The sequence below is a fragment of the Monodon monoceros genome, unplaced genomic scaffold, assembly GCF_005190385.1.
Source record: "Monodon monoceros isolate NGI ecotype Baffin Bay Population unplaced genomic scaffold, NGI_Narwhal_1 Super_Scaffold_20, whole genome shotgun sequence".
NCBI lineage: Eukaryota > Metazoa > Chordata > Mammalia > Artiodactyla > Monodontidae > Monodon > Monodon monoceros.
Window position 1 is genome coordinate 19,923,792 of NW_021703777.1, and position 14,838 is coordinate 19,938,629.

Here is a 14,838-nt window from a genome sequence, read left to right on the forward strand (position 1 = left end):
TGTTTATTTGAGATTTTTCTTATTTCTTGAGGTAGGACTGTATTGCTATAAACTTCCCTCTTAGAACTTCTTTTGATGCATCCCATAGGTTTTGGGTCATCGTGTTTTCATTATCATTTGTTTCTAGGTACTTTTGATTTCCTCTTTGATTTCTTTAGTGATCTCTTGGTTATTTAGTAGCGTATTGTTTAGCCTCCATGCGTTTGTATTTTTTATAGTTCTTTTCCTGTCATTGATATCTAGTCTTATAATGTTGTGGTCAGAAAAGATTCTTGATATGATTTCAATTTTCTTAAATTTACTGAGGCTTGATTTGTGACCCAAAATGTGATCTATCCTGCAGAATGTTCCGTGTGCAGTTGAGAAGAAAGTGTATTCTGTTGTTTTTGGATGGAATGTCCTATAAATAGCAATTAAGTCCATCTGATCTAATGTGTTATTTAAAGCTTGTGTTTCCTTGTTTATTTTCATTTTGGATGATCTGTCCATTGGTGTAAGTGGGGTGTTAAAGTCACCCTACTATTACTGTGTTATTGTTGATTTCCCCTTTTATGGATGTTAGCATTTGCCTTATGTATTGAGGTGCTCCTTTGTTGGATGCATAGATATTTACAATTGTTATACCTTCTTCTTGGATTGATTCCTTGATCATATAGTGTCCTTCGTTGTCTCTTATAGTAGTTTTTATTTTAAAGTCTATTTTGTCTGATATGAGTATTGCTACTCCAGCTTTCTTTTTATTCCTATTTGCATGTAATGTCTTTTTCCATTCCCTCACTTTCAGTCTGTATGTGTCCCTAGGTCTGAAGTTGGTCTCTAGTAGACAGCATATATACGGATCTTGTTTTCGTATCCATTCAGCCAGTCTGTGTCTTTTCGTTGAGGCATTTAATCCATTTACATTTAAGGTAATTATTGATATGCATATTCCTATTACCATTTTCGTAATTGTTTTGGGTTTGTTTTTGTAGGTCTTTTCCTTCTCTTGTGTTTCCTGCCTAGAGAAGTTCCTTTAGCATTTGTTGTAAAGCTGGTTGGTGATGCTGAATTCTCTTAACTTTTGCTTGTCTGTAAAGCTTTGATTTCTATGTCAAATCTGAATGAGATCCTTGCTGGGTAGAGTAATCTTGGTTGTAGGTTTTTCCCTTTCATCATTTTAAATTTATCTTGCCACTCCCTTCTGGCCTGTAGAGTTTCTGCTGAAAGATCAGCTGTTAACCTTATGGGGATTTCCTTGTATATTATTTGTTGCTTTTCCCTTGCTGATTTTAATATATTTTGTGTTTAATTTTTGTTTCATTCATATGTGTCTCAGCGTGTTTCTCCTTGGGTTTATCCTGTACGCGACTCTCTGCATTTCCTGGACTTGACTATTTCCTTTCCCATGTTGGGGAAGTTTTTAACTATAATTTCTTCAAATATTTTCTCAGACCATTTCTTTTCTTCTTCTTCTTCTGGGACACCTTTAATTCGAATGTTGGTGCGTTTAATGTTGTCCCAGAGGTCTCTGACACTGTCCTCCATTCCTTTCATTCTTTTTTCTTTATTCTGCTCTGTGGCAGTTATTTCCACCATTCTATCTTCCAGCTCACTTATCCGTTCTTCTGCCTCAGTTATTCTGCTATTGATTCCTTCTAGAGTTTTTTGGTTTTTTTTTTTGCAGTATGTGGGCCTCTCACTGTTGTGGCCTCTCCTGTTGCGGAGCACAGGCTCCGGACATGCAGGCTCAACGGCCATGGCTCACGGGCCTAGCCGCTCCACGGCATGTGGACACGAACCTATGTCCCCTGCATTGGCAGGCAGACTCTCAACCACTGCACCACCAGGGAAGCCCTAGAGTATTTTTAATTTCAGTTATTGTGCTGTTCTTTACTGTTTGTTTGCTCTTTAGATCTTCTAGGTCCTTGTTAAATATTTCTTGTATTTTGTCTATTATATTTCCAAGATTTTGAATCATCTTTACTATCATTACTCTGAATTCTTTTTCAGGTACTTTGCCTATTTCCTCTTCATTTATTTGGTCTTGTGGGTTTTTATCTTGCTCCTTTGTCTGTAAGATATTTCTCTGTCTTCTCATTTTGTGTAATTTACAGTATTTGATGTCTACTTTCCCTCGGCTGCAGGGTCGTAGTTCCTCTTGCTTCTGTTCTCTGCCCGGTGGTGGGGTTGGTCCAGTGTCTTGTGTAGGCTTCCTGATGGGAGGGACTGGTGCCTGCGTTCTGGTGGGTGAAGCTGAGTCTTTTCCCTCTGATGAGTAGGGCCATGTCAGGTGGTATGCTTTGGGGTGTCTGTGAGCTTAGCATGGCTTTAGGTAGTCTGTGTGCTGATGGGTGCATTTGTGTTCCTGTCTTGTTTGTTGTTTGGTGTGAGATGTCCAGCACTGGGAGCTGCTGGCAGTTGGGTGAAGCCGGGTCTTGGATTCAGATAGAGGCCTCCGTGAGAGCTCTCAGAGATTAATCTTCCCTGGGGTTGGGAATTCTCTACTGGTCCAGCATCCTAGACTCAGTGTTCCCACTCCAGAACCTCAGGCCCGACTTCTGGTCGAGGGACCAACACCCTGCAAGTCGCTTGTCTTGGCAATAAAGGGGTTTAAAAAAAAAAAAAGTCTAACAAAACCCCAGACAAATGGTAAAAATTTAAATCAAACAAATAGAAACAGAAACAAGGAAATGCTCACACACAAAAGAAACAAAAACAGAACCAAGTAAAGCAAATAGCAAGAGAACAACCAGACAAACAAAAGAACCCAAGAACAAAATCAAGCAATTGAGAAGAAAGCCGACAAAAACCCAAAACCAAAAAACAAAACCACAGCAGAGTGCCAACCGAAGAATGAAGCAAGGAAACAAAACAAACTGAAAAAAATGACATTTTAAAGAAGAAAAAGAAGAGAAGGAGAAAGGGGAAAGAAGACAGAACAGAAAAGCAACATAGAAACAGAAATCTAAAAAAGTAATAATAAAGTAGAAAATATATTAAAGAAAAAAAAAGACAAACAAAACCCCAGAGAAACGTTAAAAACAAAACCAAACAAACAAAAACAGAAACAAGGAAATACACACACACGTAAAAGAAACAAAAACAGAGGCAAATAAAACCAAAAGCAACAGAACAACCAGACAAATAGAACTCAAAAATGAAATCAATTAGGATTAATACTAACAGAAACACATAACCTAAAAACAAAACCAAAGCAGGGTGCCCACTGAAGAATAAAGCAAGGAAATAGAACAAACTGATAAAAATGATTTAAAAATAATAATAATAAAATAAAAAGGGAAAAAACACAGAACAGAAAAGCAAAATAGAAATGGAAATATTTTTAAAAAACCGAAGAAAAAGAGGAAGAAAAAAATTAGGGAAAAGAACACAGAACAACAGAAAAGCAAAGTAAAAATAGAAATGTATAAAAAAATAAATATGTTATAAAACACAAAGATACCAAAAGACTAAATAAAAAAAAAAAACTAAAAGAACAAACACAAAAAGAAAGAAAAAGAAACCAAAGGAAAAAAAAAGAAGTCAGAACCAACAACAGAATGAATCAAAACATAATAAAATTAATAGTAATAATTATGTTTCCCTGGGGTATCTGCTGTGAAGGTCCTTGCACACGCAGTGAGCCATAGTCCCCCTCCGCCTCCCCAGGAGCCCCTCCTCTGCCTCTGGGCTGGTCTCCAGACCTGCTGTGGGCCCTGTGGGGACCCCTCTGACTCTGATGTGGCCCACTTCCTGCGTGTGCTGCCCCCAAAGTCCACAGCTGCCAGAGCTGGACCGTTTTCATTTGTGGGAACACTCATTGTCTACTCACATGTTCCACGGACACAGGGTCTTCCTAGCTGACCATGGGGATTTAATCTGCAGTTTGTACAGCTGATGGAAAGATTTTCCATCCTCTTCCTTAGTCACCCCATCCCTGGGATTCAGCTTTGGTTTTATCCCCACCTCTGCGTGTGGTCCGCCCGCAGGAGTCCGGTCCTGAGGCTGCCTTGGAGCTCTTGGGTCTGGCCCTGTGAGGACCGGGTGCAGAGGTGGTATGACTGCTTGGATCACGGGAGCCCCAGCAGCGCCAAATGCACAGGGGAGCCGGCAGCCATGGGTGCAAGAGATATGGCCCTAGTGAGGGCCTTTTCCAGCACCCAGCATAAGGCATGTGAGGGCCAGCCCTGGCTGGGGTTTTTCTGGCACCCAGCCTAAGGCATGTAAGGGCCAGCCCTGAGAGGATGGTTGTTTATTTTTTTAATTGCCCTGCAGCCAGCACGTGAGGGCCAGCTCTGAGGGGGCTTTTTTATGTCTCAGCAGCCAGCACACAAGAGCCAGCCCTGAGAGCAGGCTTCTTTTATTGTCGTCGGCAGGCGGCGACATGTGGGGAGAGAGAGGTTACAATAGTGGCTCCTCCCCCTGCATGGGACTCAGCAGTAGTGCCCTGCTTCCATGGCTGTCCAGTCTTCCTCCATAGGCATTCCCTGCTGCGGATTTCTTCCCTCCCGTCCCCTCAGCCTGTCTCTCCACAACCAACAGCAGTTCTCCAATCCCCACACACCAGCTCCCAGCCCCCTTGCACACCTGTGAACACACATCCCAGTGTGGGCCACATAGGGCCGTGGTACGGACCGTCTGTGTAGTTCTCACTCTGTTCCTTCTGCCACAGATCAGCAGCTTCAAGCTCTTCCGACAGCGTCAAATGCTTCCATTCTGTCCCAGTGGATTTCCCCATCGGAGAGGGGGTATCCCCATTAGAGAGGGGGTTTCCCCGCATTCGGGAATCTCTCCTCTGCTTCAGCTCCCCCTCCCCAGGGGTGCAGGTCCCATTCTGCTTCCTCTCCTCCTTTTTCTCCCTTCCTTTTTTCCATCCTACCCAGTTATGCAGGGATCTTTATAGTCCTTTACATTGTCCAAGGTCTTCTGCTAGTTTTCAACTGGCATTCAGTGAGAATTGTTGCATCTATAGATGTATTCCTGATGCATCCATGGAGAGAGATGAACTCCACGTCTACCTACTCCTCCGCCATCTTGAATCCTCCTAAATTTTTGTCTTAAAGTTACTCCTGTAGAAAAATACTGTAAACCTTGGAAAGTATGTGCTTATTTTATATAACCATTTCAAACTATACGATAAAAATGAAATTCTGAATATTAGTATTTAGCTCTCTCTCATCCCTTTTTACAATTCCTCCAGTCCAGTACTCCTTTATCTAGTAAACTTCCTTTCTGCTTTTCCAATTTCTATTCACATCACCCTCAGGTAAGTACAGAAATTTGCAGCCACGTTGACAGTATGTACCCTCCATTTCCAGAACAGCATTCAGAAAGGAAGGAAAAAGGCCAATAACAGGATGACCACGCACTCAGAGCACTGTGCTCCCAGCAAAGCCACCTATGGGCAGGTTTACTAATTGACCCAACTGTGCTGTACAGCCACTGCCAAACTGCCAGGAGTGGAAAGGAGCATTTGAAAAGGAGAAGAGTCAGCAAATTATCTGTGTTGTGCCTGGAGAATGATTGCATTTTCATATGAAATTCAAAACATTATACACATTTTGAAGTAAAACGATATTACTACGACTTTTGGCAAAATTAGAGTTTACTTACCAGCCACATCTACATTCTAAACATAAAATATACGTCAATGCATGTTTGTACATTTAAATAAGTTAAATGTGTTTATTTTCACTTCACAAAGCTTATTTTCACTGTTACAAAGATAGTAGTTTATAAACCTAATCAGGAAATACTTTCTTGTTAAATTCTATTCTCAAAGCTTCAGAAAAACACTTTGAATTTTTAAATTTCTTTCGTTCTCTTTATTAAGGTAAAATTGAAAGAATGTGCAAATACCTTAGCATGAAAAGGTAAATATGGGTTCCTATTTTTTTTTAAGTGTGCAAAAAAAAAGGCATTCTTCAAAAAAAAAAAAAAGAAAAAATCCAAATTTAATCATATTTTTCCCCCAAAGGGGCTAACTATCCAAAATGTGCATTAGTCATTTTCTTGTTCCTCTAGAAACAATTTATAAAAGTTGGATGATTTCAGCAGTCTCAAATAGTTTAGCTGTAAGACTACCTATAGCTCATGAGAATGAAATAAATGATTTTAAAATCCTTTCCAAAATTTCCATCATCCTAGAATTATATATTACCTCTTGGTTCCTTCCACTGGAACTAAAAAAAGTTAAAATGAGTAGCTCTTAAGCTCTGTGGGACTGATAATATGAAGAGGAACAAGAAATAAAAGATGATAACTTACAAGGCAGAGGTTACTCGATCCTGGAATGAATCTGGGGGAATCCAATTTGAGCCCTTCAGAAATATTGGAAGTCCATTAATTTTGAAGTAGAAACTCAGACCACGAGATCCTTTTATGGGCTCTTCTATGAGTTCCACTGTCCTAAAATAAACCTATTATTAACAGAATTAAATAATGAATATGAAACTTAAAACATAAGCATATGACAAAACCAAACTGTATTGTTTACTATAGCCTTAAAAAAATAAGCCAAAGAGATTTTTTTTTTTTTTTTTTGCAGTACGCGGGCCTCTCACTGTTGTGGCCTCTCCCTCTGTGGCGCACAGGCTCCAGACGCGCAGGCTCAGTGGCCATGGCTCAGGGGCCCAGCTGCTCCGCGGCATGTGGGATCCTCCCAGACCGGGGCATGAACCCGTGTCCCCTGCATCGGCAGGCAGACCCTCAACCACTGCGCCACCAGGGAAGCCCCCAAAAGAGATTTTTTTTAAAGTAAACTTCTGAGCAGTTTACAGGAACATAAATTAGTGTTAATTTTCTATCTGCTATGAAGTACTTAATATGGAAGTGCACATTTTAGAAAAAATATATATAAAGAAATTATTGCCAGGTCCTGTTATTTCTCTTTGAAAAGAAGAATACAGAAACCATTAAAGAGTGAAATATACTGTAGCCTTCCCCATGATGTAGGCATTTGCAATTATGTCAAAAGAAATATATTTGAGATAACACTTCAAAATTACAGCAAAAACTGATACTATTTCACAAAAGTGGGGAAAATATGTCACCAGTTAATCTGATGCATCTTTGAAAAACACATTCTCATTTCAGTGTTATTAAAATGTGTCAAAACATGCATCTTAGAATCAAAGAAATACAGTACAAGGTATTTCATAATCTAACAACTTTCCAATTTTAATAGCACATAATTATAAAGTCATTTTGCTTAATGGGCAATTTAATCCTAACTAATTATCACATCAAACTCAATGTCTGAGACAGCACTGGTATGGAGACTGGAGATGTAAGTGGTGCTCCAACTGAAAGAAAAGATGGAAGCACACAGTCCAGTGTTATCCTTGCTACGTGAGAAGCTGAGACCTTTGTCCCTGTGACAGTCCAGCCAGGTTTCCCTACAGTTAAGAAGTGAGCAGCAAGACCCTAGATAGAAAAGATTGACATTCTTCATTCTTCATTCTTCCCAGCCATAAACTGGATCAACTACTGAGAGACACAGTTCTACACCAACAAAGCCCCATTTTGAAACCAAGATTATGCATTTCTTCTCTAGTTAAAAATTAATAAATCAACTTATTTCATGTAATAAAAGTGCCCACCATTCTTCCACTTTCTGACCCTTGCCCTAATTAATATGACATGACAAAAGATATCAGAGTTAACTTTATGAGAAGACACAGAACAAGGCCTGGATGAGGAGGATCTTGACATGGAATTACCACAACTGTTTTAGGATGCAAAAATGTAAAAAAATAATGGTTACTTTCAGAGGTAACTTTTAAAACATCTTGATGGTAGATTCAAACATCTAGAACAGCAGTTCTTTAAATGTGGCCAGGATACCATATGAGATCCCTGGGAACCTTTCAAGGGGGTTCCTGAGATCAAAATTATTTTCACAGTAAAGCTAAAACATCATTTGCCTTTTTCACTCTTACTCTCTTTTGAGTGTACCGTGGAATTTTCCAGAAGCTATGTGATGTGTAATGACATGGCCATTCTGACAGCTAATGGAATGTGTGCTTGTGTATTCTGGTGTGTTCTACATCTCTAGCAGAGGTTGAGGGTATGAAGAGGTACATTTCCAGAGATTAACTCAATTTGTTCTCAGTACCACTGTGCTCTTACTAGCTGCCGCTGGTTATTCCTGCTATAATCTCTGTGGCCTCATTACTGTTCAATAAATTCATATTTTGAATCTCAAAGTTTTCCTTGCAACTTACACAGAAACACAAAAGGACTAGGTACCTTTTATTAACTTGTCTCATGTAATATTCTTAACTTTTCAAATAAAAACGAATTTTAATTTTAATTGAGACTCATTTAAACAATATTTTATCTCATTCTAAAAGAAAACTTACTTTTAATATACTTTTTCCTAATTTTTGTCTTAAATTGTTGTCTTAAAATGGGATTAGAAGACTAACATTCTCACCTACAACCACACTGTCTACATTTAAAAGTGCTGAAAAACATGAAACTGACAGAGAGTCTTCTGACTCAAGGAAGGGAGGAATCTACTCCAAAGAAACTGGATGAAATGATAAATAAGAAATGAGATTGTGATGAAAGCCATATTGTCCTCCATTTTGTAGATGTTAATAATTTATCTTATTGTATCTTATGCAATGGAACATTTAAAAAATAATATTTATGGTGACAGTTATGTTGTAGTATCGTTTTGAGACCAATCATTCTAAATATAAAGAAAAAGGAACTGAATATTTTAAACTTAGATGGATAAACTCTTCAAAGGGCTAACATTCTTTATTACATTGTAATACACTGTTTTACATCATATTACAATGTTTTTCAAACTAGAAATGACAAAGCACTAGAATATCTCATAGGGTTGGTTTTCACACTGCATTTGCTGGAGAAGCACACATATTAGCTGAGAGAGTTTTACAGTGGGTAACACTGCTGGTGCCTTGGCAAAAATCAAGGCAGTGCCTCCAAACTGTGCTAGTAGGCATTGTATCCTTCACTTTCATGCATTATTGGGGGGGGGGGCAGTTTCACTTCAGGATGTCCTTGATAAAGCAATAAAAATTATTAATTATATTAAACCCCAACCTTGAGTACACATCACTGTACTAGACTGTATGATGAAATACGAACTATGAATAAAGCATCACGCACAATGGATGTCTTAAGGAAAAGTATCTGGGCCACAGTTTGAGTTGTAAGCTGAATAAGCCATCTGGTTTATAAAACCTGGTTTTTTTAACTTGAAAGAACTGCCAGACAAACTATGGTTATTCAGACTTGGCGACTTGGTAGACATTTTCTTGAAAATGAATGAAGTGAGTCTTGTCAGTTCAAGGCAAGTAACAGTTAAAAATGAGGATTCAGGAAAACTTGTACAACAACCATGAGCTTGAGAGCTTCCCAAAAGTCATCAATGGTAATGTTAACAAATCTGAATGTGATTCATATACTAAAATGGTTTAACATTTGAAAACATTTAAACATCTCCAGATGCCAACATTTTTCAAATAACCAATGCATTATATTACAATAACATAATATGGATAAAAAATCCATTATGGGAAGCAAGAAGAACTACAATCCTGCAGCCTGTAAAACAAAAACCACATTCACAGAAAGACAAGATGAAAAGGCACAGGACTACATACCAGATAAAGGAACAAGATAAAACCCCAGAAAAACAACTAAATGAAGTGGAGATAGGCAACCTTCCAGAAAAAGAATTCAGAATAATGATAGTGAAGATGATCCAGGACCTCGGAAGAAGAATGGAGGCAAAGATCGAGAAGATGCAAGAAATGTTTAACAAAGACCTAGAAGAATTAAAGAACAAACAAACAGAGATGAACAATACAATAACTGAAATGAAAACTACACTAGAAAGAATCAATAGCAGAATAACAAGGCAGAAGAATGGATAAGTGACCTGGAAGAGAGAATGGTGGAATTCACTGCTGTGGAACAGAATAAAGAAAAAAGAATGAAAAGAAATGAAGACAGCCTAAGAGACCTCTGGGACAACATTAAATGCAACAACATTCACATTATAGGGGTCCCAGAAGGAGAAGAGAGAGAGAAAGGACCCGAGAAAATATCTGAAGAGATTATAGTCGAAAACTTCCCTAACATGGGAAAGGAAATAGCAACCCAAGTCCAGGAAGTGCAGCAAGTCCCATACAGGATAAACCCAAGGAGAAACATGCCAAGACACATAGTAATCAAATTGACAAAAACTAAAGACAAAGAAAAATTATTGAAAGCAATAAGGGAAAAACAACAAATAACATACAAGGGAACTCCCATAAGGTTAACAGCTGATTTCTCAGCAGAACCTCTACAAGCCAGAAGGGAGTGGCATGATAAACTTAAAGTGATGAAAGGGAAGAACCTACAACCAAGATTACTCTACCCGGCAAGGATCTCATTCAGATTCAATGGAGAAATCAAAAGCTTTACAGACAAGCAAAAGCTAAGAGAATTCAGCACCACCAAACCAGCTCTACAACAAATGCTAAAGGAAATTCTCTAAGTGGGAAACACCAGAGAAGAAAAGGACCTACAAAAACAAAAACAAAACAATTAAGAAAATGGTCATAGGAACATACATATCAATAATTACCTTAAATGTGAATGGATTAAATGTTCCAACCAAAAGACACATGCTTGCTGAATGGATACAAAAACAAGACCCATATATAGCTATCTACAAGAGACCCACTTCAGACCTAGGGACACATACAGACTTAAAGTGAGGGGATGGAAAAAGATATTCCAAGGAAATGGAAATCAAAAGAAAGGTGGAGTAGCAATACTCATATCAGATAAAATAGACTTTAAAATAAACAATGTTACAAGAGACAAGGAAGGACACTACGTGATGATCAAGGGTTCAATCCAAGAAGAAGATATAACAATTATAAATATATATGCACCCAACATAGAAGCACCTCAATACATAAGGCAACTGCTAACAGCTATAAAAGAGGAAATCGACAGTAACACAATAATAGTGGGGGACTTCAACACCTCACTTACACCAATGGACAGATCATCCAAAATGAAAATAAATAAGGAAACAGAAGATTTAAATGACACAATAGACCAGATAGATTTAATTGATATTTATAGGACATTCCATCCCAAAACAGCAGATTACACTTTCTTCCCAAGTGCACAAGGAACATTCTCTAGGATAGATCACATCTTAGGTCACAAATCAAGCCTCAGTAAATTTAAGAAAATTGAAATCATATCAAGCATCTTTTCTGACCACAATGTTATGAGATTAGAAATGAATTACAGGGAAAAAAACGTAAAAAACACAAACACATGGAGGCTAAACAATACCAAGATATCACTGAAGAAATCAAAGAGGATATCAAAAAATACCTAGAGACAAATGACGACAAAATCACGACGATCCAAAAGCTATGAGATGCAGCAAAAGTAGTTCTAAGAGGGAAGTTTATAGCAATACAATCCTACCTCAAGAAACAAGAAAAATCTCAAATAAACAATCTAACCTCATATATAAAGTAACTAGAGAAAAAAGAATAAACAAAACCCAAAGCTAGTAGAAGGAAAGAAACCATTATGATCAGAGTAGAAATAAATGAAATAGAAACAAAGAAAACAATAGCAAAGATCAATAAAACTAAAAGCTGGTTCTCTGAGAAGATAAACAAAATTGATAAACCTTTAGCCAGATTCATCAAGAAAAAGAGGGAGAAGACTCACATCAATAAAATTAGAAATGAAAAAGGAGACGTTACAACGGACACCGCAGAAATACAAAGTGTCATAAAAGAATAGTACAAGGAACTCTATGCCAATAAAATGGACAACCTGGAAGAAATGGACAAATTCTTAGAAGGATGTAACCTTCCAAGACTGAACCATGAAGAAATAGAAAATAAGAAAAGACCAATCACAAGTAATGAAATTGAAACTGTGATTAAAAATCTTCCAACAAACAAAAGTCCAGGACCAGATGGCTTCACAGGGGAATTCTATCAAACATTTAGAGAACAGCTAACACCCATCTTTCTCAAACTCTTCCAAAAAACTGCAGAGGAAGGAACACTCCCAAACTCATTCTATGAGGCCACCATCACCCTGATACCAAAACCAGACAAAGATACTACAAGAAAAGAAAATTACAGACCAATATCACTAATGAATATAGATGCAAAAATCCTCAACAAAATACTAGGAAACAGAATCCAACAACACATTAAAAGGATCACACACCATGTTCAAGTGGGATTTATCCCAGGGATGGTGGTGTGCTGAATTGGGCAAAAATCCTCAACAAAATACTAGGAAACAGAATCCAACAACACATTAAAAGGATCACACACCATGTTCAAGTGGGATTTATCCCAGGGATGCAAGGATTCTTCAATATATGCAAATCAATCAATGTGATACACCATACTAACAAAATAAAGAATAAAAACCATATGATCATCTCAATAGATGCAGAAAAAGCTTGTGACAAAATTCAACACCCATTTATGATAAAAACTCTCCAGAAAGTGGGCATAGAGGGAAGCTACCTCAACATAATAAAGGCCATATATGACAAACCCAGAGCAAACATCATTCTCAATGGTGAAAAACTGAAAGCATTTCCTCTAAGATCAGGAACGAGACAAGGATGTCTACTCTCACCACTATTATTCAACATAGTTTTGGAAGTCCTAGCCACGGCAATCAGAGAAGAAAAAGAAATAAAAGGAAAACAAATTGGAAAAGAAGAAGTAAAACTGTCACTGTTTGCAGATGACATGATACTATACATAGAGAGTCCTAAAAATGTCACCAGAAAACTACTAGAGCTAATCAGTGAATTTGGTAAAGTTGCAGGATACAAAATTAATGCACAGAAATCTCTTGCATTCCTGTACAGTAATGATGAAAAATCTGAAAGAGAAATTATAGAAACACTCCCATTTACCATTGCAACAAACAGAATAAAATACCTAGGAATAAACCTACCTAGGGAAACAAAAGACCTGTATGCAGAAAACTATAAGACACTGATGAGAGAAATTAAAGATGATACCAACAGATGGAGAGGTATACCATGTTTTTGGATTGGAGGAGTCAATATTGTGAAAATGACTATACTGCCCAATGCAATCTACAGATTCAATGCAATCCCTATCAAATTACCAATGGCATTTTTTTACAGAACGAGAACAAATCATCTTAAAACTTGTATGGAGACACAAAAGATCCCGAATAGCCAAAGCAACCTTGAGGGAAAAAAAACGGAGCTGAAGGAATCAGACTCCCTAACTTCAGACTACACTACAAAGCTACAGTAATCAAGACAATATGGTACTGGCACAAAAACAGAAACATAGATCAATGGAACAAGATAGAAAGCCCAGAGATAAACCCATGCACCTATGGTCAACTAATCTATGACAGAGGAGGCAAAGATATACAATGGAGAAAAGACAGTCTCTTCAATAAGTGGTGCTGGGAAAACTGGACAGCTACATGTAAAAGAATGAAATTAGAACACTCCCTAACACCATACACAAAAATAAACTCAAAATGGATTCAAGACCTAAATCTAAGACCGGACACTATAAAACTCTTAGAGGAAAACATAGGAAGAACACTCTTTGACATAAATCACTGCAAGATCTTTTTTGATCCACCTCCTAGAGTAATGGAAATAAAAATAAACAAACGGGACCTAATGAAACGTCAAAGCTTTTGCACACAAAGGAAACCAAAAACAAGACAAAAAGACAACCCTCAGAATGGGAGCAAATATTCGCAAACGAATCAACTGACAAAGGATTAATCTCCAAAGTATATAAACAGCTCATGCAGCTCAATATTAAAGAAACAAACAACCCAATCCAAAAATGGGCAGAAGACCTAACTTGACATTTCTCCAAAGAAGACATACAGATGGCCAAGAAGCACATGAAAAGCTGCTCAACATCACTAATTATTAGAGAAATGCAAATCAAAACTACAATGAGGTATCACCTCACACCAGTTAGAATGGGCATCATCAGAAAATATACAAACAACAAATGCTGGAGAGGGTGTGGAGAAAAGGGAACCCTCTTGCACTGTTGGTGGGAATGTAAATTGATACAGCCACTATGGAGAACAGTATGGAGGTTCCTTAAAAAACTAAAAATAGAATTACCATATGATCCAGCAATCCCACTACTGGGCGTATACCCAGAGAAAACCATAATTCAAAAAGACACATGCACCCCAATGTTCACTGCAGCACTGTTTACAACAGCCAGGTCATGGAAGCAACCTAAATGCCCATCGACAGACGAATGGATAAAGAAGATGTGGTACATATATACAATGGAATACTACTCAGCCATATAAAAGAACAAAACTGGGTCATTTTTTGAGATGTGGATGGATCTGAAGACTGTCATACAGAGTGAAGTAAGTCAGAAAGAGAAAAACAAATATCATATATTAACGCAGGTATGTGGAACCTAGAAAAATGGTACAGATGAACCAGTTTGCAGGGCAGAAGTTGAGACACAGATGTAGAGAAGGAATGTGTGGACACCAAGGGGGGAAAACTGCGGTGGGGTGGGGATGGTGGTGTGCTGAATTGGGCAATTGGGATTGACATGTATACACTGATGTGTATGAAATTGATGACTAATAAGAACCTGCAGTATAAAAAAACAAACAAAAAAAAACCAACTAATACTAAACTTTCTTTGGGTTATTTATATGGAAATATGTTAATATAAATGTTTCAGACATTACATGAAATTTCTAAAAATCTTATATGTTCTGGTATAATGTTATAAGTCATAATTCTAGTTATTATTTTAAAATGTATATCTCAGAAATAAC

At 37.7% G+C, this 14,838-nt stretch overlaps 1 protein-coding gene across 3 annotated transcripts in view; it reads right to left on the reverse strand.

Moving 5' to 3' along the window:
* Nucleotides 1-14,838, reverse strand: part of MANBA (mannosidase beta) — a 137,484-nt gene that overhangs the window by 86,719 nt on the left and 35,927 nt on the right. For all 3 annotated transcript variants that reach the window (XR_003795571.1, XM_029235140.1, XM_029235141.1), the window contains exon 8: nucleotides 6,247-6,398. Coding sequence is in view for 2 of the 3 variants with exons in the window: in XM_029235140.1 (XP_029090973.1) it covers nucleotides 6,247-6,398 (152 nt within the window). In the remaining variant the exon portion in view is untranslated. The remainder of the gene's footprint in view (nucleotides 1-6,246; nucleotides 6,399-14,838) is intronic.